The sequence below is a fragment of the Rhinolophus ferrumequinum genome, chromosome 21 (assembly GCF_004115265.2).
Source record: "Rhinolophus ferrumequinum isolate MPI-CBG mRhiFer1 chromosome 21, mRhiFer1_v1.p, whole genome shotgun sequence".
Classification (NCBI taxonomy): Eukaryota; Metazoa; Chordata; class Mammalia; order Chiroptera; family Rhinolophidae; genus Rhinolophus; species Rhinolophus ferrumequinum.
The window spans coordinates 730,549-754,437 of NC_046304.1; the positions used below are offsets into that span (position 1 = coordinate 730,549).

Genomic DNA, 23,889 nt, shown 5'->3' on the forward strand with positions numbered 1-23,889 from the left:
CTTCTCCAGGCCTAAGGATGCCTCCCCGAGCACAAGGGCCTGGGAGCTGCCAGCTCGCACCAGCCTGGGTGAGCACAGCATGCAGAGCCTGTGGCTGTCACTGAGGCTAAGATGGCATAGCCATGCTGGCCTCAGATCCAAGGCCAAGGACTTGACACAGAGATGCAGTGATGGCCCCGATCCACGGCACACAGACCCTGCCCAGGAAACAAGCCCATCCACGGTGAGGAACATGGTGGCCCAGTGGCCAGAGCCACTGACACTCCGGGCCACAAGCCCAGTGTCCGAGGATGCCCAGACCGCTTGGCGTCATCGCCCTCTGTCCCAGCTTGGGGGACAGGATCTGCTGCCCTGTGAACCCAGGGCCCTCCCTACCTGTAGGCAGGAAGTGGCCGTGACCATTACCGCAAACACCCGCATGTAGGACCTCGTGCCTAGGCCTGTGGCAGCTGGGACGGGGCTGAGCTAAGCCCCTGGGCGCATGGCTGTGATGCTAAGAGGGGACCCGCGTGCGCATCGTCTTACCCACCTTATAAAGAAAGCGAGACCCAGAGAAGGACCTCACTCTGTTAGGGGCAAGCCCCCAGCTCTGCGCCCTCCCCTCTTCCCACCTGCAACCTGGGGAGCGTCGGTGGCAGACCCCCAGGGCCCAGGACCAGGGTCTCCTTACCTGGGTCCCGTGGTCTGCTCCCTGCCTGCATGCCGCCTAATGGGGGTCCTGTGGCTGGCCCCAGAAGCAAGGCTGGCCCAGCGTAACAGCTCAGTGTTGCAGGGAAGGGAGGCCCAGCCCACCACGCTAACCGCCTGGGGCCCCATCTATATTTAATGATGTCTATTATTCCTGTTTTGTCTCTGGAAAGCGGCCTGAGCAGCTGACAGAGGAGCCAAGAACAGCGTGGAGAGGTGTGCAGTGGGCCTGCTCCACACTCCAGCCTGGCCCAGAGAACCCCCCCCAGGGGAACTCTCTACCCCTCCTGCCCGCCCAGTGCTTGCCAGCCTCACACCTGTTAACATTCACCCCCAAAAGGCACACTTCCTCTGGGAAGCCTTCACTATGGCTCGGACATTGCAGGCTGGGGTTCAAACACAGGTCTGCACTTCCAAGCCGTGTAGCCCAGGACAAGTCGCTGCCCCTGGAGAACAGGCTGCTGTGGAGGTGGCCCCACTCTGCCCCTGGCACGCAGTAGGCACCACTGCTCGGCCCCTCCCCTATGCCCTTCTGAGGCCCCAGGGAATGTACTGGTTGCCCTGCTCTCATGGGGGAGCCTCTCTACCACTCCTGTACAGGGGCCTTCTCGTGAGGCTGCCCATTGTGGCAGCCAGGCCCGGTCTCAGGATGTGTCCTGTCTGGGATCTACAAGGCAGAGCCCTTCCTGAACGTCCCCACTCTCTGTTGCACCCCAGGCTTGGACCTCGTCCCCTACAGCCCAGGCTCCAGCGACTCGTCACCAGGCTCATTGCTGCCTCCTGACCAAACCTGCCAACAAAATTCAGCAAATTTACAAAATTGACCTCAGTTTGAACAGGAATTGTTTTCATTCTTTATTTCAGAGAGAGCTGAGATGGGGGACTTAAAGAGAAAATATAGAACCCAAACTCCAAAGTCCCGACCCCAGAGTCTGCACAGGGCCCTGGGGGGGGGGGGCTGTAAGCTGGGCAGGGGCTGCCCTGGGAGGGGTGGCACTCCAGGACCCGTCAGGCTGTGGAGGGCATGAGCTGGGCCACTACAGGCAGCCCTGGGCAGGGAGGGGGGTAGGGGTTTTTGTTCCGGGAGGCCCCTGAGTACCTAGAAGCTGCAGGAACTGAGCCAACATGCCCCAGCAGTTAACTACCACCCCCAGGGACGCCAGCTGGCCCAGCTCCCCACCACAGCACCAAGCAAGCCAACTGCACCTGGGCCTGGCTGGGGAGGAAGGGGGCAACTTGCTCCCTCAATGCCCGAAGGGGGTTGGAGGTAGGGTACAGGCCCCGGGTTCCAGTCTCATGGGAAATGCTCTCAGCACAGCCCAAATCCCCCAACCGTGTCCCTCTGTCCTATAAACTCTTCATCATTTGCCTACTGAAGAAACTTCTGGAAAAAGCAGACTTGAGAGACCCCTTCCTGGAGTACGTGTATTTGTATTTTTCCCGTTTGGGCTTTAGTGTGTCCCACTGGCTTCAACTCCGCATGGAGACAGGGTGGGTGGGTGGTGGCCGGGCCCAGGCCACTACTTCTTAACGATCTGGATGACGTCCTCGTGCTCCATGGTGTGGGTCAGGCCCACCCGCTGAGGGCTGTACTTGGTGCTGGTGCCCTGGGGGGGAAATAGGGCAGAGGGGCCGCTTCAGTCTCAGCACTGAGCAGGGCCGAGGCTGATGGAGCTATCACTGGAGCAAGGTGGGGGGGTGTGAAGGCCACAGTCTAAAGTGGGGGTCCCAGCGCCGGCAAACCCCACAGGCCTCAGACGGCAGGACTCCCCAGCGTTCTGACCATGCCTGGATCCCACAGATGGAGGCCTGTGCCCAGTTAAGGGCAGTATGCATGCCGTGTGCAGCGGGACACACTCCAGGCCCCCTATGGAAGGACAGGGACACCACCCAGCGCAGTGCAGACGCCTCCCTCCTGCCTAACCCAGGGGCTGTTGGGTATGACCTCGGCCCGCCTCCCGCCCAGACTCACCCACACCAGTGCGTACTTGAACTGGCTGGCGAGCGACCGGTGGATGCGGTGGCACTAACGGGAGAGAGTGAGAAAGTGAGCTGAGGCTCCAGCCACCCACACCACCAAGCCCTGGGCACATGCCAAGCAGTAACTCCCGAGGAGGGTGCTCAAACAGCAGGGCCTCTTGTCAAAGAATGCCATCTACGCAAGCCACACAGCCTCACGGTCACGGCTGCAGGTTGTCCGGGCGCTCCCACTTCCGGGGCTGCCCAAGGGCGGTGGGGCCGTTAGGAAGGTTCCCACAGCCACGGGAGGAGGGTCTGGCCCCTGGCTGTCGGCAGCCCTCTGCCCACCGTGCCTGAGTAACGGCCCTGACAGATGCTCCTTCAGATGGACACCGCCTCCGCTGGAGTCACCATGCGTGGTCACCGTCTCCCACACCTGTTCCCGGCTGTGACCTGGAGCCTCCCACGCTTCACATGGTCCACCCCCCACCCCAGGACAGCCTATATGCTTTAGCACTCCTGCGTGGGGCTGGAGATCATGGGATCCCCGTGCTGTCGGGAGCCAGAGGGGGCAGTCCTGGAGGGACAGCCAGCTCTTCCCCCGAGGACGGGGACCCTGGGTGCACGGCGCTGCATAGGCACAGCAGACGTGGGGCAGGGAGAAGACGGTGCAGTGGTGCCTCTCCTCCCCTTTCAGAGACCAGATGGCTCAGCTCCTGTGGGGACAGAGACAGATGTCGGGCCTGCAAGAACATTTCCCGAGGAGCCAACTTGATGTGAACCTCCTGGGGGCGACCAAGGACGCCAGAGCCGTGGCAGAGGGTGCTGCCAGTGACAAGCGCACACCCACACAATCGGTTCCCACACGCGCTGTCTTCCAGACCAGAGAACGGAATCTGATGGCCCAGAGGTCAGCTCTGGCCTGCAAATGGGCTTTAAGTTTTATTCAGCATGCCCAACAACAAAATTAAACCTGAGCTGCCAGAGGGGCGGCCGGATGGCTCAGCTGGTTAGAGCACGAGCTCTCAATAATAACATTGCCGGTTCAATTCCCGCATGGGATGGTGGGCTGCACCCCCTGCAACTAAAGATTGAAAATGGCAACTGGACTTGGAGCTGAGCTGCACCCTCCACAACTAGACTGAAGGACAATTACTTAGAGTTGATGGGCCCTGGAGAAACACTATTCCCCAATAAAATTTTTTTAACAAAGTGTTTTTTAAAAAAATTAAACCCACTGGCAAAGTTGCAAAGCAGGGTCACTCAGTCTCTGGGATTCTCCTGGGATGGAGCACTTTGGGAGCAGTGGGCTGGCGCTCACAGCCTTAAGGCAGACTGAGCACGTGCTCTCCCTTCATCACAGCACTCCCCCCCCCGTGTTATCAGTGGTCATTTACCACTGACTGAGCGTGCTCTGTGCTTCTCACGCGAGAGTCGTTCTCTGTACTTGTGTCTCTAGCAACGGGGAGAATGGAAGGGCATCCAATGCCATCTTTTCAATATGGGAGAGCATATTGTTTGGGGGTGGGAGCCGCCTGCTCCCCAGAGAACACTGTGCTCTCACTCCTGAGATCCCTGAATGGTCCTCTCTGCCCCTGGGGCTCATGGCCCCTGACCCTCTTGCAGGCAAAGCCTGTGTTAGCTCTGACTGAAGACGTACCAGGGCGTGGGCTGGGTGTATCGCAATGGCCTTGGGAGGTGGGTTACCCCAGATAAGAACCCTAAGGTAGGGGGAGGCTGACAGTATGGGCAGCTAGGGTATTACCCCAGGTCTGCCTGGCTCCAGCGTCTACCTGGTTTCTCGACTTTGGGTCTGTTGTCAGCATCCAGGCAGGCCTTTACATCCATTCCGTGCCACCTGGGACAGGTGGGCACCCTGGGAGGGAGGGCTCATGGGGAGGGCTCTGAAGAGTAGGTCTCCCTGGGACAGAGTCCAGGCTCTGGAACGAGGCCTGCGAAGCTCCTCTCCACCCTGCCAGCCTCTCCTCACTTCCTGCTTGTGGCCCCCTCTGCCAGCTGAGAGCAAGCAGCCAGCACGCCTCACATTTGCTCCCGCCTCTGGGCCTATGCACGTTATCCCAGTGCCTGGAGTACCCTCCTGCCCCTGGCATCTCCTGCTCTTCTTCCCACGTGTGGCTGAAGCCCCACACCTCTTGGGTAAGCAGCAGAGGGTCTGAGTGCTGAAACCCCACAAAAGGTGCAGGGTAACCCTAGGGAGGGCCAGCATATGTGGGCACCTGTGTTACAGCCTGCTGGACCCCCCAGGAGACACTGCGGTCCCGAGGGGCCAGGGACTCACGCAGAGCTCTCTGGAGTGAGTTAAGGGACGTGGAAGGGTAATCTCCGGTTTCCTTGGCTTCTACACGGTCAGCAGGCCAAGCCTTGCCCTGTTTGTATCAACATCTCCAGGCTGGCAGAGGCCTCAGGCTGGGCAACTGAACGAACGGAGGAACGCCTGAGACCCACCCCTGCTGACAGTACAGACCCTGAGGAGTGAGCCAGAGGAAAACAAAAGCCCAAGAAGACGGCTGCATGAGCTGGAGCATCGTCCTGGGCTCTCGGGCTGTCACTGCTCCTGCAGGGCCCAAGGCGCCTTCTGCAGATGGCGCAGGACACATTCAGGGGAAAGGGGAACCCGTGCCTCTGACAGAGCTCCAGACACAGAAGTGCACCTTCCTCCCCCAGCTCAGCCCAGAGCCCCCGGCTCAGGGCCTTTGCTCCCCTGGTTCCCCTGCCTGGAGGGCTCCCCGTCCCCCCAACTCTTCAGTCAGGTCTTGCTTGGTCTCCAGGCCACTAAGGTCACCTCCTCCGAGACTCCTGGCCTCTCTGTGTACTTGTTGACACCCGCCCCCTACCCACTGTCCTCCTTCCCTGCACTCACTTTTATGTGCGACTGCTTAACTCTGGGATTGGGGGTCTGGCATCTGTTGACCCCAAAGGACCCTAGTTCTGGTGGGAACTGGGGCTACTTTGTCAATGCTCAGAGAAGTGCGGGAAACATTCAAAGCCATCCCCAGGCTGGGGTGGGATTTGGGAGCAGGCAGGGGCCGGCCCGGGGCAAGGGAAGTAGCATCTCCGAACGCTAGGCCGGCACTGGCAGGGACAGAGGCATCTCCTGGACAGGAGTCTCCTTGACAGAACACCTCAATGGCCCTGGGGAGCCCGCAGTGCTGGGCTGTGACAGGACAGCGGGGATCACTGCTTCCTGGACATCTGCCACGTACCAGGCAGCGTGCTGGATGCCTCAGACGCTTGGCCTCATCCACCCCTAACTACAGTGGGTGGGCAGCACCATTCCTGCTTACAGAAGGATGGAGGCTCGACGTTCAGCTAGGAAGCGTGGTCAGGACACATCCCAGGTCTAACGCCAACTCTGCCACGGCAGCATGTGACATCCAGGAGTCAGCCGAGGGCCGGGAGAACTTAAGGCAGGACCCCCGCACCCCCCTACACACACCCTCAAAGTAGACGGCGAGTTCCCCGAGCCCCTCGTGTAGGCAGGTCTCGTTAACTCACCACATGCTCCACGGAGGCCCCTTTCCGGAGGATTATGGCATCTGTGAAGTCTGGCCTCTCTGCACAGGTAAAGATTGGGGGCGGAGGTCAGCCCCAGTCAGGGCCCCACAGGAAACAGAGGCCCTTCCCGTCTCCAGCCTCGGGCTGACCGTTTCCCCCCTTACTTGGCACACCCTCACTACAGGTCCCCCCCTCCATGAGGTCTTCTACAACCTTGACCTTAACACAGAAAAATCAAAATAAATCCAAGTCCAGGATTCAAACTGCATGCAACCCAGTCAGCCATGAGGCCTGACGAGACGAGCCTGGGAGCATCCGGACCAAACTGGCAAGATGTGGTAGCTCCGGGCGTCCATGGCTCTCCCTTGCTTACAAGGTCAAGGTCAATGAAACTGCCACAACCCAGTGGCTAGGTCCCCGAGTCTGTAAGGTGCGTGTACACGGAAAAGGCTCTTGTGCATTCAGCTGCCTAACGTCCTGACGTGGGGCCTGCCACTGCTGGGGTAGACGGGGGGCGGGGGGATGGTGACTGCTGAAGGCAGTGGGGACTCCAGAGCAGTCTTGAATTCACTGCCCCCCACCCCGCCAGGGTACCCTCGAGCCCTTGGCAGTCTTTGCCGTAAGGGCGCAGGCTGAGGTCTCTAGCAGCCTGGGGTAGGGGCGGTGCCGGTTCTGAGGTGGGAGAAAAGCGGACGTGTGCACAGCTGGGCCAGGGGCACTGGGCCCTCTGGGTGTCGCCTGCACAGCGTGGCAGCTGAGGGAGGGTGAAGCTCGGCTGTTTCTAGGGCTGCATGCTGCCCGACTCACGTCCTCTCTTCTTGGTGTAGATGCAGGTCAGGGCCAAGTACTCCCAAAGCATTTCAAGCAAGTAGTCCAGGTTTAGCTTCATGCCACAGCTGCAGGGAAGGGAGGTGGCCAGTCAGAGGAAGCCCAAGGGCTCAGAGGCCAGGGGTTCCTGCTTCCTCACTGGTGCAGAGGACAACCTCCATCTGGCTGGGCACAGGTACCCAGGCCCGTATGGCCCGGCTGGCACCTGTGGGGGTCTGATGACAGCCTCAGCTGCCAATGCCTCAGTCAGTAATCACGTCATGCCCAATAGAGCTCAGCCTTCTCTCCTGTGGGTCCCAGGAGCTCCCTGTGGAGGGCACATGGCATCTGTAATTGACACGGGTGCCTGGGAGTTTGGCTTTCCTCCTGGTACCTGCTGCGTGGAGGCTGCGGGGGGGCAGGCTGTGACTGGATGTGGCCAGAGGATGGCAATCTAGAGCTCACCCCTCCTGCGAGGTGAGGGGCTGCCCAGCAGGGTATCATCGATGGGGGAACCGAGCGGGTGGCCTGACCTCCACGGAGCTGTTGTCAGCACGAGCAGGTAAAGGTGCTCTCACACCCTGCACGCAGGCATGTCCTCAGGCCGCCCCTGAAGGGAGCCTGGGATGCAGCAGGAGGCGAGGGGCTGAGGAAGGGGTGCTGGCTGTCTGCTGCCCCCCGACTGTGAAACGGTCCTCATGCTTCGATCCAGGCCCCTCACGCATCATCTGCACCTGTCACCCCCACGTGGTCCCTGAGCATCTCCTTCCCTATAAGCCACACCTCAGAAGCTCCAGGGCACCTTGTCTGAACTGGGAAACCAGCAAGATGGAGCACACAAGTCAGTCTGCCCTAAAGGAGGAAGCCCGCAGCGATGACGGGAAGTGGATGAACAGCTATCATTCAGGGTGCAGGGAGCACCCCCAGGCCCTACCCCCGAAGGGCAGAGACCATGGGGCCAAGGATGGCTCTGCCAGTCCAAGGCCTTCAGTTCCCTTTTCCCCCTGCTTTGTGGTGACAGAGCCACATCTTCCAGAATATCGAGAACACTGGCGCACACCATGGCGCTTTCTGGGGGACCGGAGTTAACTACTAAGTCGTGAAGCCTTGTAACTATTCCTCACCATTTACCTGGATGGACAAAATCCTTCTGTTTTCTTACCAGAGCCCACCCCACATCACCCAAACTGTCCATGTCAATTCAGCGCGGGACTGAGCAAGGTCAGCAGCACCTGGGAGGGTCTCCTCTGCCCCGAGGCGCCTGGGAGGCCTCCTTGATGGGCTCACAGAAATGACGGCAGAGACTCACCTGATGACCACACTGTTGGGTTTCCGGGCCAGGCGGTCTACTTCCTCCATCGAGATCTGGTCAATTTTGTTATAAACCTGGGATTGAAAGGTGGAGGTGAGTGTTGGGGAAGGAAAGGAACAAAGGATCACAGGACAAGGGCCCTCAAGCAGCCACAGTGCTGCCTGTGGTTCCTTCTGCACGCGGTTGCACAGGATGCTGACGCTAAGTGTCCTTCTCCCCTGTTGTCTCAACAACGGGGAACGGCTGAAGGGGCCTGGGCCAGCCTGGGCTAGACATGCAGGTGTGTGCAAGACTCAAGGAGCCACCAGGGTAGCGGGAGCCACTGAGGGTGGAGACAGCTCCGGGCTCTTTCTGCTCCTTGCAGAAGCCTGTCTCCTATCAGGGTCAAGGGGGCTCAGGAAACGTGGCCTGGGACAAGGGCTCCCCTCCCCCAGGACACCCGGGGGCAGGGGTCTGGTGCCACTTACATACAAGCAGGGCATGTACACTCGGTTGCCCACGATCACGTCGATGAACTCATCTGGGGAACAGTCCTCCCGGAAGAGCACCTCTGCATTGAAGATCTCTGAGGAGCTCAGATTAAGGGCAAACTGTGCCAGAGCCTCTCGTGCCCAGTCAGATGAGGGCCTGAAGAGCCGGCTGACAGGGACCTGCGTGGTCATCTGCTTGCAAGGTTTTACAAGATTTTCAAGTGTGGGGAGCCCCTCACTTTTCTTTTCAAAAGGAACCACAATATGTAAAAGTTTTGACCAATAATTTACATCTTTGCTGTTAGGCAAGAAAACCTACTGGTCAGAATCCTCAAAGCACGTCAGTGGAAACCCAGGTTTCAGGGCTGGGAGCGCCATCTGCAAGCTCTGGTCTGGCTCAGCTCCCCCCATGCAGAACTCTCCTCTACTTGTATACCTCCAGTGATGAGGGCCTCCCCCCTTGCTCAGTGGCCTGCCCCACCTAAGTTCTCCCTACGCTGAGCTCCATTCTGCCTCTGGGGCCCTGCCCTGTCCCCCGGAGCTCCAGCACCCACGCAGCTCCCCCCAACAATACTTAAGCGGTGTGGGCCCAGGCCTCTGGTTCTCTCCGAGGCCTCTCTAGGCCGAGGCCCTGGTCCTCAGGGGCAGTTTCCCTCAACACCTCGTCTTCCTTCCAGATGGGACTGGCTGCCATAACACCTCGTAGTCAGCGAGGAACAAGGAAGCCACCACTGACCGCATGGCTGTGACTCAGCCGGCTGGAACTCAGTGAACACAGAGGCAAAGGAGACAGGAAGCGCCTTGCGTCCGTGGCTGCAGCTCTCCTGGGGCCTGCTTGCGGTGGTGCTGTCACCCTGGCCACGGGGCCTCCTGGCCCGGCTGGCCCGCCCCTGCCCTTTGGGAAGGATACTGTACTCGTGCAGGATCAGTTGCACCAGCTTTTCTGAGCACTGGGTCAGCGTGACTGTCGAGTTAAAGGAGATGCCACCGCCTTTCTTGGGCTGGAGGCAGAAGGGGAAGACAGCTGCCGAGGAGGGGCAGCCGCGACTGCCCCCTGCGCCTCGGCCACTGGCTGGCGCAGTGCCACACCTCCCGCACGGCAGCCTCACCTTGAAGTAGATGTTGGGCTTGTGCTTGTTGAGGCGGATGCCCACCGACTCCAGCTCCTTCTCCAGCAGAGACCTGGCAGAGCCCCCACAAGCCTTCACAGGAGCCCGGAGGCAGGCTGCGCGGTGTCCATCTTACACAGAAGCCCTCGCCCACCCGGACCGTCACCCTCCTCTACTCCCCCCGGCAACCTGGGACGTCCCTTCCCAACAACCCAGAGCTACAGAGGAGTGTCTGCACCCTCCGCCGAGGCCAGGGCAGACCGGCCGGGTCTGTGGTCAGCAGGCATAGGCAGGCCTGCTGTGCCCCTTGGCCGGCAGGCTGGGCCATGAACAGGCGTCTGTCGCTTGGGGCTGAGCTCCTAGCAGGTTCTGGGCAGGGACTGGGGCACTAGGTCCCCACAGGTAGGAACCGGAGCCAGGCCGCGTCCTTGGGCCCTGGCCAGCCTGCGCTGCCAGGGGGCTCGGGCTACGAGCGTCGGCCAGCCTCTGTGCTTCACGCAAGCTTCGTGGAGAGAACACACTAGGCCAAGTGCACTGGGCTTGGCCTGTGGATGGTCCTGCCACTACTGCCATGTGACAGGGCCATGCATCCCTCAGACCGCCCTCCGTGAGCTCCGGGACACATCTGCTGGAGCCAAGGTGTCCCAGTGCCATGCCCTGGGGGGCCTCCCCAGACGTGTCAGCCTGCCCCTACCCCACCATGCAGACCTCTGCACCTCTCCCTTGGTGGCGTCCAGCATCATGATGACGACATCAGCTGTGCGTGCCACAGCGATCACCTGCCGGCCACGGCCTTTCCCTGGACAGGTATAACAGAAGGCATGTGACACAGTGACATAGGTAAGACCCGTGCGACCCCACCCAGCCCAGAGCGCCCGGACTCGGGTCCTTTACAGACCCGCTATGCTGCTGTCTGCCACGTGCCGCTTGTCGGGCTGTGACTTCTTTAATCCAGATGCTGTCTTACTCGTGGAGACTTGTTTTAGGAAGGTTTCCGACATCACCTTCGGAGCAGTGACGTCCGCCCCCTCCCCCCACCGTGCGGAGGGCCCTGTGCTAAGTGCTTCATGAACATTTCCTCACGTAATGCTTGGAACTATCCCACGAGGTCAGTGTTACCACGTGCACCTTACAGATGAGAAAACTGAGGCTTGGCATAGAGATACTTAATTACTTGCCCATGAACACAAAGCTAGTGTGGAGCCAGGATTTGAACTTGTCTGGCCTTTCTAGAAAACAGGCTGATAGAACACATATGGGGCTACAGAAGGAGCACCGGAGATGACACAGGCGAAGAAGGTGCTTTAGGGACCATCATACAAAGGCCAGACCACTATTGTCAGACGACCAGAGAAGTCAGGCACCTGGCCAACGTCACACAAAGTCGGGGCCCGAAATCGCAGCACCAGGATCCATATAGTGTGCGTTCCAACTATGACCTGTGTCCTCTTCTAACGAGGGGCTGGACAAGCTGATCCGCACGGCCGCTGCCTCCAGCCTCCGGTCTGTGCACTTTCCCACAGGTGGCCACACCAGCTCCAGGCCCAATACGCTGGCTGGGATGGCAGGGAAACCATCACCACTGCCCTCACCCAATTCATAGGCTACAAGGAGGGCGGTGGGGCGTGGGAGGGTGCCTGGCAGTGAGGGCACTGGGCACCTCGAGAGGAGGTCTCGCTGCCTGGACAGGGTGGCCATAGAGCTAGAGAGGCAGCTCCCGTCCTAGCTCTGCCACTTAACAGCTGAACAGTCTTAAGGAAGACCCTTCACCTGAGTGTCCCCAGGGTTCCTCCTGGCTCTGAAAAGGAAATGACGCCACTCCCTAAGTCACAGGGCGACCTGAGGATTCGGTGAAGCAATGCTCCGCACAGAGCCGGCACTTAGCAAGCGCTGGGTAACTAGCAGTTGGGCACCATCTCTGCAAGTGCTGGACGCAGCCACCTGCCACCAGAAGTCACAGGCATGTTCCTATCTCAAAACAACAAAACAAAACCACAGCCCAGAACAAGGGACAGGGCTCTAGGCCGTGGTCTGAGCTCGCCAGCTAACAAGTGCCCACTCCTCACAGGGCACGAGTGGAACACACGGACTGGAAGGGGGGACTCAAGCCTGTCTGGTGAGCTGGGCAACCTTTGGCAAGTCATTTCACTGCCTCAGTTTCCTCAACTTTAAGATGGCTTTCGCAGACTTGGCCAGAGTCCCTTCGGAGGAGAGCACTGAGCAGCGTGAGGTGTTGTGAGCCCCACGGCCAACCCTCACCAGCCACAGCCAATCTCAGCAGTGAGGCTTCCTGCCTCTCGAGGGAGAAGGCTCGTACCTTGTGCTGCGCCTTCAATGATTCCAGGAAGGTCCAGGAGCTGGATGTTGGCCCCTTTGTACTAGGATGCAGAAGAGAAGACAGGCAGGTGAGGAGGCGCCACCACTGCGCAGAGCCCGCCCGAAGCCAGGACACCGACACTGGCCTGCAGCGAGGGGCTGGAGGAAACCGGGCTCAGCCTCCACGGCCAGTCTGAGCCGTCACTCACTGTGAGCTGACACGCCACTGGGGAGGGCGCTACAGGTTTTACAATCTCACAACATTCATCGCTCACGGTAACAGCTTCACCGTGAGAGGCTCAGGCCATAGGACTGGCTGCCCACGGCTCTGAAGCTTCACAGGAAGCAGCACCCAGCCAAGTAGCAATGAGCGACCTGCGCTGGCATGGTGTGTGTGGGGGGCACAAAGAGTACCAGGAGATGCGCCATTTACTGGCCTGACTCCTGAAACCAGTCAGGACTGCAGGACGGGCCAGGCATCTCTGGGGTCTTAGCGGCCAGAAGCCCCACCCACCCCTCAGACACACACACAGACGTGCATGACACACATACACACAATCGCAAACACAAGCACACACCTTTCCCCTCCTGGGTTCCAGCAAACCCCAACTTACTTCAATGACGCCGGGGATGCACGTCAGGGTTGTGAATTCGTAGGATGCAGCTTCACTGGCGGTGGAGGTCATTAGGCTCAGGAAGGTCGACTAGGAGGAAAAGGGAGTCATTACACTGAGAAGTCTTGTCCTGGCCTCCTCAGAGTCCCAGTGGGGTCAGGCAGAGGGGGTCCCCTACTTACCCTCAGCTTGGTGATAGGGGTGGGGGGGGGGAAGAGGACAACAGCTGGAAAAGCTGCTTCCGGCCCCGCCAGGAGGTGTGGGGCACCAGAGGACCCTTCCATTCCGGAGGCCTTAAGGCCTGTCTCCGGTGGACACAGGGACCTGGTTTCTAAGTGGGTTCCCCACTTAATCAGGGGCCCTTTCCTGCGGACGCTCCCAGGCCCCAGAGAACTTCAAACGGGCGACAGCCACGTGGCACCTGAAGTTGCTGCTCACTCAGGAGAGGTGAGATGTGCAAGGGGATACGACCTTCTGATCTGAGACAAAGCCAGATGGTGGGAGCGGTGCTGAGAGGAAGGGAGGCATGGGACAGGAAGGACCCACATGGGGACACTAATGTCACGCTTCGCTGTAGGAATGGGGCTGCGGCTGGGCTAGGAGACAGAGAGATCTGGTCCTGGATTCCTGCCTCTGCTGGGGGCTCTGGGCAAGACGCTTCATCCTCTCAGCTTCAGAGTCCTCAGCGTGGGGTGGCCATCCATCTAGTCTCTACCCTGACGGGCTGCGTAGGGATTAACGGAGACGCTACGGCACGTGGCACACCGAGGCCGGGCACGGCAAGCCCCCAGTGCTGGAGGCTGTGGCCCAGAGGGTGAGCATAGCACCGCCCTGGCCTCCTGCGCCGTCTACTCAGCAGGGCACCTGGAATAAGAAGCCTGCGGTGTACTTGCGACATGGACGGTGCTGCAGAGACCCTGCCCCTCCCTGGTGGGTGGGCTGGAAGGCTGGGGAGACCTCACTCACGTACCCTCAGGCTTCTGAAACCCAGAATGGAGCATGTGAAGGAAACACAGGCTCAAAACCAGAAATACTCCGCCTTGGGGACCTCTTGGAAGGCAGGGTGGGTGGAAACAAAGGCTGCCGAGACCCTGAGCAGTGGTTGCTGGAGAGGCCTGGGCTCTCCCGTGGCTGGAGCCTGGATTCCCAACAGGGCGGTGGGAGCAGGCCAGCCACAGGGCCCGGACCCCAAGGGGCACAGACCTTGGGAACTAGAGTGGCTTCTTCCAGCCTGGGCTTCTCACCTGGGAAAGAAGTCCTTGGCAAATCAAATGAAAAGACTAAAACTAATGAGCCCATAATAACACCCGAAGAGTGAAAGCCTGGAAATCGTCACCTGTCACCCGTGGGGCAGCTGTGAGCCCAATATCTTCCCTGACCATTTAAGGCCAACAGGTCAGCATTTGTTCTGCCTTTCCAGGTAGGACTTTTCAGAATAGTCAAACAGCCCACACCGATGACAGGAAGTCCTACTTCACTGGGGAACGTCAGCTAGTAAGTGAGGAAGGAGTGAGAGAACCAGAAAACTGCCGTTTTACAACCACTAATAGAAATCCCCTGGCAAGGACAATTCAGTGGTGCCAAAGCCACTGAAAGGATGTTGACAGGGCCTGACAACCTCAGTAGTGACCCGCAGTGACTTGCCAGTGTGTCTGCACGGGGGACTGTAACTATAAGGAGGGGACACCCCTCCTTAACCCACTAGTCTTGGCAATGCTCAGGGATTTTCTGGAATGGGTCAAAATGAGGTACACACCCTCTCCCACATGGAACCTGGCCAACCAATCCCAGCTTCCAGGTCACAGAAATACAGTGAATAGACCAATAAGCTAAAGCACAGCACGAGGAAGCAAGCAGACCATGTCAGACAGAGCACGAACTTTCTGTAGGACAATGACAAGTCAGGGTTATGACAAAAGGGACTGTTCCAGATTAAAGCAGATGTAGGGACCACACACACAGGGGCTACATGTGGTCCCACAATGGACCCTGGTTTGGACAGACTAGCTGCAAAGGCCATGTGAGGGTAACCACTGAAATCAGAACAGTCTGGGCATGAACACTGGATTACTGCTCATTTGTTTGCTGCGATGTAACAGCGTGTGGCTGAGTAGGAAAATGTCCTTATTCTTTGGAGGTACAAGCTTAACAATTTGTATCAGGTCATGAAGCAAGACACCTGTAATTTACTCCCAAATGGTTCAGTCAAAACAAAACCAAAACCAGGGGCGGCCCGGTGGCTCAGGTGGTTAGAGCTCCATGCTCCTAACTCCGAAGGCTGCTGGTTCGATTTCCACATGGGCCAGTGGTTCTCAACCACAAGGTTGCAGGTTCAATTCCTTGAGTCCCACAAGGGATGGTGGGCTGCGTCCCCTGCAACTAGAAACGGCGACTGGACCTGGAGCTGAGCCGTACCCTCCACAACTAAGACTGAAAGGACAACAACTTGAAGCTGAACGGCACCCTCCACAACTAAGATTGAAAGGACAACAAGTGGACTTGGAAAAAAGTCCTGGAAGTACACACTGTTCCCCAATAAAGTCCTGTTCCCCTTCAAAAAAAACAAACAAAAAAACCCCAAAAAACAAAACCACACACACACATTCACATAAATACAGAGATAGAGCAGTATGGCAAAACGTCAGTCAGCGATGCAGCTAGATAAGAGGCCATATTGTACCTGTCCTTTCACCTTTTCTGCATGTTTGGAAATTTTTATTATACAAAATTGGGAAAAATGAGAAAGGACCAAAAAAACAGAGGGACTTGGAAACCATGGCAGGATTGAAGACTGTGAGGGTATTCAGCCGCCAGAGGGCACACTTGGGGGGAGGCCCGCCCACTTGGGAACGGGCCCACCCGCTTCAGCTGGAGGGATGGGGGGGGGGGGCGGGCGGGGCGGCTCCTTCTGAGGAGCTGAAGCAGGAGGCCGCTGAGCCACTCCATGACTAGCTTTTGTGAAGTTGGGGAGTCATGAGCACCCTGTCTCTAAAGGAATTTGAGCACAGACCAGAAAACTATATGTAAAAGGGGGGCTAGCCTTTTATGGGCGAGCTGAAAGGGGTATCTTGGACGAACTGCAAAGGGCTGGGAGGGTAGGAGCAGCAGGGGCCTCAGCAGCTGCTTTCCCGCGTATTTTACAACTTTCATCTACATGAACTTCCCCGCCTCATCCGACGTGGATGCAATGATTATGAAAATGACACTGTACTTCCCGAGCCCGCAACGCTGGAGAACAAGGAGAAAATAAATGCAGTTGGCTACTTACAATAAAACAGGATGAGAATGTTCCTGAAGACAAAGAAGCACTTAGATGCCATCAGGAAGGAGCCCAGTTTCAGTCCAATCTGCACCTGCCCCAGCACACACAACCCAGCCGACACGGCACTGTGTGCAGGGGGTGCACAAGGAAACGTCCCCAACTGTCCCCAGATGGAGTCAGCTAGAGCTTATTTGGTGGGTAATTGCAGGGTTGATGGCCACTTAAAAAACCCAAAAGCCCCCGAGCCACTGTGCCTGTGTCTAGGAAGCTTCCCCGAGACACACAAGCTCCAGTGCGCAGAGCTCCAAGCACCTGCAGCGTGGTCGTCGCCTGGACAACCTAGTACCATCGGGAGGTGGGGGAGGGGACGTAACGGACTGTGGATGTTCCTGTGACCACAGCATGGCCTTCTAGGCAGCTGTTAGGACATAAGGTAACTCTAATGTATGAGCATGACAGATGTCCACAGTGAAGTGAAAACGCCAGTGGCAAATGGAGGTATGCTCCCATTGGCAGTGTGTGTGTGTGTGTGTGTGTGTGTGTGTGTGTCTGTGTGTGTGTGGTCAGAGAGCAGATCAAACTCTGCCCCCCATGACACACACATCCCCATTGTACAGGCAGAGTGAAAAATAAACAAAACGAAATCATATAAGCACAGAGTATACTCCCTGGTCTGTAGCAAGCACTCGAGAAATGGCAGCTGTTACCAACTCCCCCTATGGCTGGCCGAGAGTGATGGGTTCGGCACATTTTTTAGCTGAATTGATTTAAAATTCTTCTCCACAGCACCAGGCCCAAGCCACCTGGCAATTGCTCCCTTGGCCTTTATCTGAGAAGCCTGTTCACCAGCCCCCAGCCAGTGATTCTGTTACAGTCAGTCAGCGCCCAGACCGTGCTTCCAAACACCCCTCTTCAATGAGAGGAGCCAAGGCCCCGTGGAAAAATGACCGATAACAGGGCTCGGGCAGACAACATCCACGATGAGCCTGAAGCACCTTGCTGTGTCAGAAAGTATGGAAGTGCTGAAGAAACACGACAGTATGTCAAAGAGCCAAATGAAATAGCTCCAAAGGTAGAACAATCTGAGTAACAAAGTAAGACAGTATGGGATTAGAAGCCAAAGTAAAAAATAAATTCCCATGAGTCGTTACTGATACGAACAAATGATTAAAATAAAGTGCAGACACAAATCTCCCTATGCAGAAGAATTCTGAATAATTTGTGTGGCTACACTTCCCCCTCAGAGGACAGTGTGAACAGGGGAGGAAACTGAGTTTACAGCGAAGAAACCTGACAAACGCTGCCTTAGCCAGGTGGCCAAAGCCAGCACCCACTGTCATTAGTCACGCTGATCGTATGTACCCAGGACATGATGTGATCAGAATGGCGGTTTACCTCTGCGGCCTTCCTCCCCCAAACCCCCCAACTCCAGTCTAATCATGAGAAAAACGTCCGACAAACCCCCACTGAGGGCCTTTCTACATGTTACCTGACTCGCACTTCTCAAATCTATCAATGTCATCAAATCAAGGCAAGTCTAGTAAGAGGAACCTGAGGATACATGACAACTGAGTATAACGTGCTCTCCTGAGACAGGAAAAACTAAGGAAATCTGCAACCTATGGACTGTAGTTAATAATAACAGATCACTATTGTCATTAGTGTGCCGAGTGTCCGTCCTAGTGCAAGATGCTTATAACAGGGCAAAGCGGGAGTGAGGTATACAGGAATTCTCGGTACTGGCTTGCTAATTTTTCTGTAAATGCAAGACTTCTAAAATTTAAAATTTATTATAAAAAAGAAAAGCCAGTCAGCTCAGTCCCTTTTCAGCTCAAAACCCTTCAATGATATGTATCTTGCTCCCCCCATAAAAATTAAATATGGTTTTTACACTAAACTAAGAAGCTTACAGAGGAAGCCTTCTAGAAAACTCTGCAGTGGTTCTCAATTCACTTTTCTTCACTCAAGGCCAAAGCTGTGTGGTGCCCCCCTCCCCCACCCCAAGGTCATGGCGCTCTAAAATTCGTCTCCCACTGCTGCTCATTCAGTCCCGGCCCCCATGGCCCCCTTGAACGCGCCAAGCCAACTCCCATCTATGGGCCCTTGCACTCACTGTCCCCTCGGCCTGGGCTGTGCCTTCCCGGGGCTCGGCAAGCTTCCACACTTTCTTCAGGCCTCTGCTCAATTATCTGCTCACCTGAGCAGCCTCCCCCGACTCCCGATGTTAATGGCGTGACGTCAGCCCCCACCCTGCACACCCCTGCATAGCGGTCCTCACCACTGGATACACCTGATACTCCATTACTGTCTTTTGTCCCCCGAGAATGGGGTTCTGTGTGGGCAGGGACAGAACTGACTCATTCCCTGCCGTAGCTCCAGCACCTGCAGGGCACATGGTGCACATGCAATAGATGTGGATGAGCCTGAGACTGAGTGGTGCTAATTCTGCTGGAGCAGAATGTTCTGTTAGGATGATGCAGGAGTGGGACTTGGCCCGCCGTCTTCTCCATTCCTGGAGCTAAGCCAGAGGGCCAGTGCGCAGTCGTGTTTGAAAGGAGACAAGCTGCCTTCCTCCCCAGGCCCACACCGACCATCACTGACCTTACCCACAGAGGGAAATCCAATCAGTGCCACACGGGCATCGCCTGACTTCATGACATCGAAGCCCTCTCCTTTGGATGAGGCCGACTTGGATGGTTCCAGGAGCTGGGCCCGATACTTGGCGAGTTTTGCTTTCAGCAAGCCCAGGTGATACTCAGTGGCTAAAGGACAAAAAGCAAGATGGAAGGTCAGTGTCCAAAGTATCCAAGCTCATGGGTCAGGTGGGGCCCCACATACAACCAGATGCTGGCCGGGACTATCAGAACTAGACGGCAATCATTGTCAAGGTCAGGAAAGAAATGACCAGCCCTCTGCTTAAAATGTCCCATTGGCTTCTCATTTCGTCTAGAATAAAAGCGAGTCTCCTTACTGAGAGACCTCGAGACCCCAAGTCAGTGGTTCTCAGCGGGGGCAGCACCACTCCCGGGGGGCATTCTGGAAATTCCCAGGGATGTTTTCCACTGTCCCTCTGACTGTGAAGGCCGCATTGGCATTTGTAGGCAGGGGCCAGGGAAGCCAACTGCCCCACAAGGTACCGTCATCCTGCACAGGCTGGAATCGTCCGATGTCCCACCTGACTTTTCACATCCCTGAGACACCCAGAGGGGAAACCTGGGTTAGGATCGCGGGGGCTGAGAATCTGTTCCACATAAACATGCAGGGTATTTTTTGCAGTGTGAATAAATGCTGAAATTCCTAGGAATGCAACTCCTGTGTATGTTCAGGGAAGACTATAGCATGTTCTGTTTGAAACTCCCCAGAGCTGCTGACCGTCTTGGGATCCCAGGCCGACAACAGTGATACCCCTTGAGCAGTGCCCGAGGCACCAGCGCAGTACACGCACACTGGTGTTCATGGTGGCTGCCACTCCGCTGTGATTCTACCCAGAGCTACAAGCACCTCACTGCTTCCCTGTAACTTCATTCTATCTTGGCTGTGGCCCCACATTTGCATATTGAAATACACACTATTTTTATTACAAATTACTTTCCTTTTTCTCCACCTTTATATTACTGTTAGGGCATTCTATTGATATTTTTCAAATTCTATGTGTACAACAGTTATACTATTGATGGGGGATTGTATTTCAGGACAGTAAAGAGGGTATCACAGAATCTTCGCTATAAAAGGCGTGAGAAGGCCCTAGGTGACCTGGACCCTGGCTACTTCCCCGACAATATCTCTTACCACTTTTGCTTTTCTTTACTACATTCCAGCTACAGTGGCTTTCTTTTTGTTTCTTCAGAACATGCTGACCCCATTCCTGCCTCAGAAACTTTGCGTTTGCTATTCCTTCCGTTTCGATCTTATCTTCCCAGGGCTCGCTCCTTCTCAACACTTGAGGCTCAACTCAACCATACCCTCTTCCAAGAGGCCTCCCCTGACTGTCCTTGGGGGACAGCATCATGCAGAGGTTAAGAGCCCGTGTTGGAATCCCACCCTGCCATCACTGGCCGTTTCACTTTGGGTAAGGTACTTAATTTTCTTGTGCGTCAGTTTCTTAACCTGCAAAATAGGGACGTTAACAACATTAACTACTTCACTGGATTTCTGTGAGGCTTAAGGAAAGCACTAAAAATAACGACGGGCACACAGTAAGCACCCAACAAGGCTGGTTGTTATTGCTCTCTACAGTCAGCGCGACCCTCCCGAGGCCCTTCTCTGCATCACGGTCCTGAGTTTTGTTTTCAGGGTTCTTATCACTATGTGAATCTATCTTGTTTCTTTAGTCCCCTCCCTCTCATAGGGTAGGACCTGGGACTGTCATACTTGTACTCCCCAGCTTCCGGCACAGGGCAGGTGCTCAGGAAATGTTTGGGCAAGTGAATGAGTGGATTGGTGGCAGTGAGAAATTGTCAGGAATGGATTCAGCAACAGTCAGGTTCGCATGGTGCTTCCTGTCATCCCAGCTCAGGAGATTCTGAGCTTCTCTGAAAGGAAGGACTACATCTTAATCACCTCTTCTGCCACTGTCGAAGTGGCAGCAGCTCTAGCCTCCCCTAAGCCTCCCTACTACTTTCCTTGAGTCCTGCAGATGACACTCCACAGGGCAGCCAGAGGGAACTTATAAAACAGAAATCAGACTACATCTCTTCTGCTTAACACCCTCCACTACTAGCTCCTACTGCCCTTAGAACACGACTCAGACTCTTTCCCATAACCTACAAGGTCCTACATGATTGGTCCTCTCCTTTCCTATCACTGCACTCCAGGCCTAGACCTTTTGATCCTTAAACATACCAAGTTTGTTCCTGCCTCAGGGCCTTTGCACCAGCTGTTCCTTCTGCCAGGAACGGTCTTCCCCCAGATTTTTGCATGGCTGGTTCCATCTTCTTCTGATCTCGGCTCAAATGGAGGTCTCTTACGATCATTGCACCTTAGTGGGTCCAGCCCCACCCCTAACACTCTGCTGTATCACCCTGGTTTGTCTTCACAGAAGTTTTTGCTCTCTTGTTTATTTGGTTACTAATTTACAGACTGTCCACTGGAAGGTCAGCTCCATTGGAGCAGGGATGTGCCTGCTGTGTACGCTGCTTTAACCACTGAGCCTAGCACATAGTAAGGGCTCAATAAAGATTTACGGAATGCGTGAATGATAGAAGCCCCTCAACACCTCAGCTTTCAGAACTGAACGGAGGCAAGCAGAACAGACACTGAGACCGGACATCTAGCATTCCTTGCTTCTTGCTCCTATAAGCCCACAGCAGGTCTGACCAAGCACGGGGCCTCACCCACCTTGGCCAATCGCATCCGCCATTACTCCAGACCCTCCATCTGATCTAGATTGTTCTCCTCACTGTCCCATGAACACAGCATGCTCACCTCGACTCCCATGTCTTTGCCTCAGCAGTGCCCCTCACCTGGAATACTCTCTACCAGCTCAAGTCCCACCTCCTCCTGGAAGCCTTCTTAGGTGTCACCATTCTTCTCTCCTCTCCTCTCCCCTGATCTCTTCCAGCCCTTACAAGCCGACGTCCTGATTTGATGCTTCATTACTCTTATGTGCTATGTACGCTGGGAGGTTTACTTTAAACACCGAGTGTTCGCTATGTGCCTAGCGCTCTGCATATGACATCTAGGTTAACTTAGCTGTGAGCTAAGATGGGGCAGGGGGGTAGTAACCCCATTTGCAGATGAGGACAATGAGGCTCAGAGAGGTAAAGTGACTTTCCAAGGTTTCACAGCAGGTAAGTGGTGGAGTTGGGGTTCAAAGTTGGGTCCGCCAGCCGCCAGAGTCCTGACTGCCTCCACTGCTCCCCCAGTCTCCCCGGCTGCTGAGCGAGGCTGTATCTGTGAGAAGTCTCCGCCCGGACACACAAAGGGAGGGCACCAGCTCCTCAAGCCTGGCCACCAGGAGACCCGCGTTCGAGCCCTGACCCTGCCTTTCTCTGGGTCTGATGCTTGCGCTGTGAGCTGGGATTTCTCTATTCGGTCGCCTGATCTGGCACCCATCAGATGTCTCAGGGGTCGTTTGCCATCAGACAGGGACATGGGACCGGGATCCTGCCCGGTCCTGCCTGCCTCGGCACAACTAATAGGGCACGACTCTGCGGCTTTCGAGCCGGCTCGCTCTACCGCTGCAGAACATCACCCATTTAACAGACAGGAAAACTGAGGCGGGCACAAAGGAAGGCCCCGCCGAGCCGGCCCTCACCCTTGTTCTTCTGCGTCCGAGCGATCTCCTTCTCGATCTCGGATATCTTCTCCAGGATCCCCATGGTCGCGACTGAGCTCGGCGCACCGACAGACACGAGAGCCCCAGGAGTTCCGGCCTGTCGGCGGCGGCGGAACAACCTGCGTCCGGAAGCCCACGGATAATAGCGTCCCCGGGCGCCTAGCGCTCCGGCATTCAGAGTCCGGGCGGGAGACGCCGAGCGGAGTGCCCGACACAATTGGTTCCTGCCTGTGGGCAGGCGGGGCTGGGGCGGGGTGGAGCTACGCTGGATCGAGGCTCAGATGGCAGGAGTAGGGCGTACGAGGCAGCCAGGGAATCCTAGGTGATGGACCCTGAACTGCGGGTCGAGAGCGTAGTTGACTTTGCGGGCGTGAGGAGAAGGCGCTGAGCTTGGTGGCTCTTCTTTGTGTAGAGGTTAAAAGCGGGTCCCCATTACCGCATTCACCGAGTGTTCCAGTTTAAATTTTACTCTCTGCCCTCAGATACTTCCTGATAGGAGGCAGTGTAAAGGAGACAACATCTCTTATGAGCAAGTCTTGCCCCAAAATACTGTATCTGAGTTTAGACACGAGGAGAAATCTAGAAAGTAGTACATTTTATAAGACAAATGGCCTGGGCTCTTCAAAATTGTAAATGGGCTGGGGGGGGGGGAAGCAAGGGGACTGTTCTAGATAAAAAGGTGTTAAATATAATGGGTGGACCTTGCTTAGATTCTGGCTGAAAAATTTAAAGCAGCTGTAAAAAGATATTCTTAGGATAATTGGTGAAAATTTGACTTTGGATAGAGTATTAGGTATTATGGAGTAATTGCTAATTTTCCTGGGAGGGTGATGTAGGAGAATGTCTTTATTCTTAGCAGATGCATGCTGCCGTATTTAGAGGTTGTCTTAGTCTGCCATGATAAAACGCCACGCAGTGGGTGGCTTAAACAACACCAATAATATTCTCACAGTTCTAGAGGCTAGAAGCCCAAGATGGAGGTGCTTGGTGTGGTTGGGTTCTGGTGGGAGCTCTCTTCCTGGCTTGCAGACTGCCACTTTCTTACTGCATGTCCTTCCGTGGCCTTCCCCCTGTGAGTGTGTGCAGGAAGAGAGAGACAGAGAAAGAGAATCTCTGGTGTCCCTTCTTGTAAGGGTACTGGTCCCATTATGAGAACACTACCCCACGACCTCATCTGACCCTCAAAGACCCAGCTCCAGATACGGTCACATTGGGAGTTACGGCTTCAATATAGGAATTTGGGTGGAGGGGAGACACAAATATTCAGTCCATAAAGGGAGTGAAAGAAAGTTCATGATGTCTATGTCTTACTTTCAATTAGTTCAAAATAGTATATATACATTTGGAGAAAGCAAGCTAAAGTAAATGTAGCAATATGTTCACAGTTGTTGAACCTGGAGGAGGGGTATGTGGATATGTATTGAATTATTCTTTCAACTCTTCTATATGTTTTTAATAAAAAGTTGAAGGCGGGGCAGACGGGTGGCTCAGTTGGTTAGAGCGCGGGCTCTGCACGGGCTCTGGGCAACAGGACTGCCGGTTCGATTCCCACAGGGGTCA

The 23,889-nt window shown here is 55.9% G+C and overlaps 1 protein-coding gene across 3 annotated transcripts; it reads right to left on the reverse strand.

Moving 5' to 3' along the window:
- Positions 1 to 1,529: 1,529 nt before the first annotated feature.
- DRG2 (developmentally regulated GTP binding protein 2) lies at positions 1,530 to 22,452 on the reverse strand. 3 transcript variants are annotated; one of them, XM_033090818.1, is made up of 13 exons: positions 22,309 to 22,452; positions 18,654 to 18,814; positions 12,791 to 12,880; positions 12,178 to 12,238; positions 10,569 to 10,659; positions 9,861 to 9,933; positions 9,662 to 9,752; positions 8,749 to 8,846; positions 8,279 to 8,355; positions 6,970 to 7,058; positions 6,163 to 6,221; positions 2,660 to 2,713; positions 1,530 to 2,294 (listed from the first exon to the last, which is right to left on the reverse strand). In XM_033090818.1, exons 1-13 carry the CDS (start codon positions 22,370 to 22,372, stop codon positions 2,208 to 2,210), a joined length of 1,095 nt encoding a protein of 364 aa, XP_032946709.1. In that variant the 5' UTR covers positions 22,373 to 22,452; the 3' UTR covers positions 1,530 to 2,207. The 3 variants fall into 3 exon arrangements, 1 of the variants encoding a protein (XP_032946709.1); XR_004421346.1 differs by having other exon boundaries at positions 2,200 to 2,294; positions 2,660 to 3,362; XR_004421347.1 differs by lacking the exon at positions 22,309 to 22,452 and having other exon boundaries at positions 2,200 to 2,294; positions 2,660 to 3,362; positions 18,659 to 18,796.
- Positions 22,453 to 23,889: the final 1,437 nt, after the last annotated feature.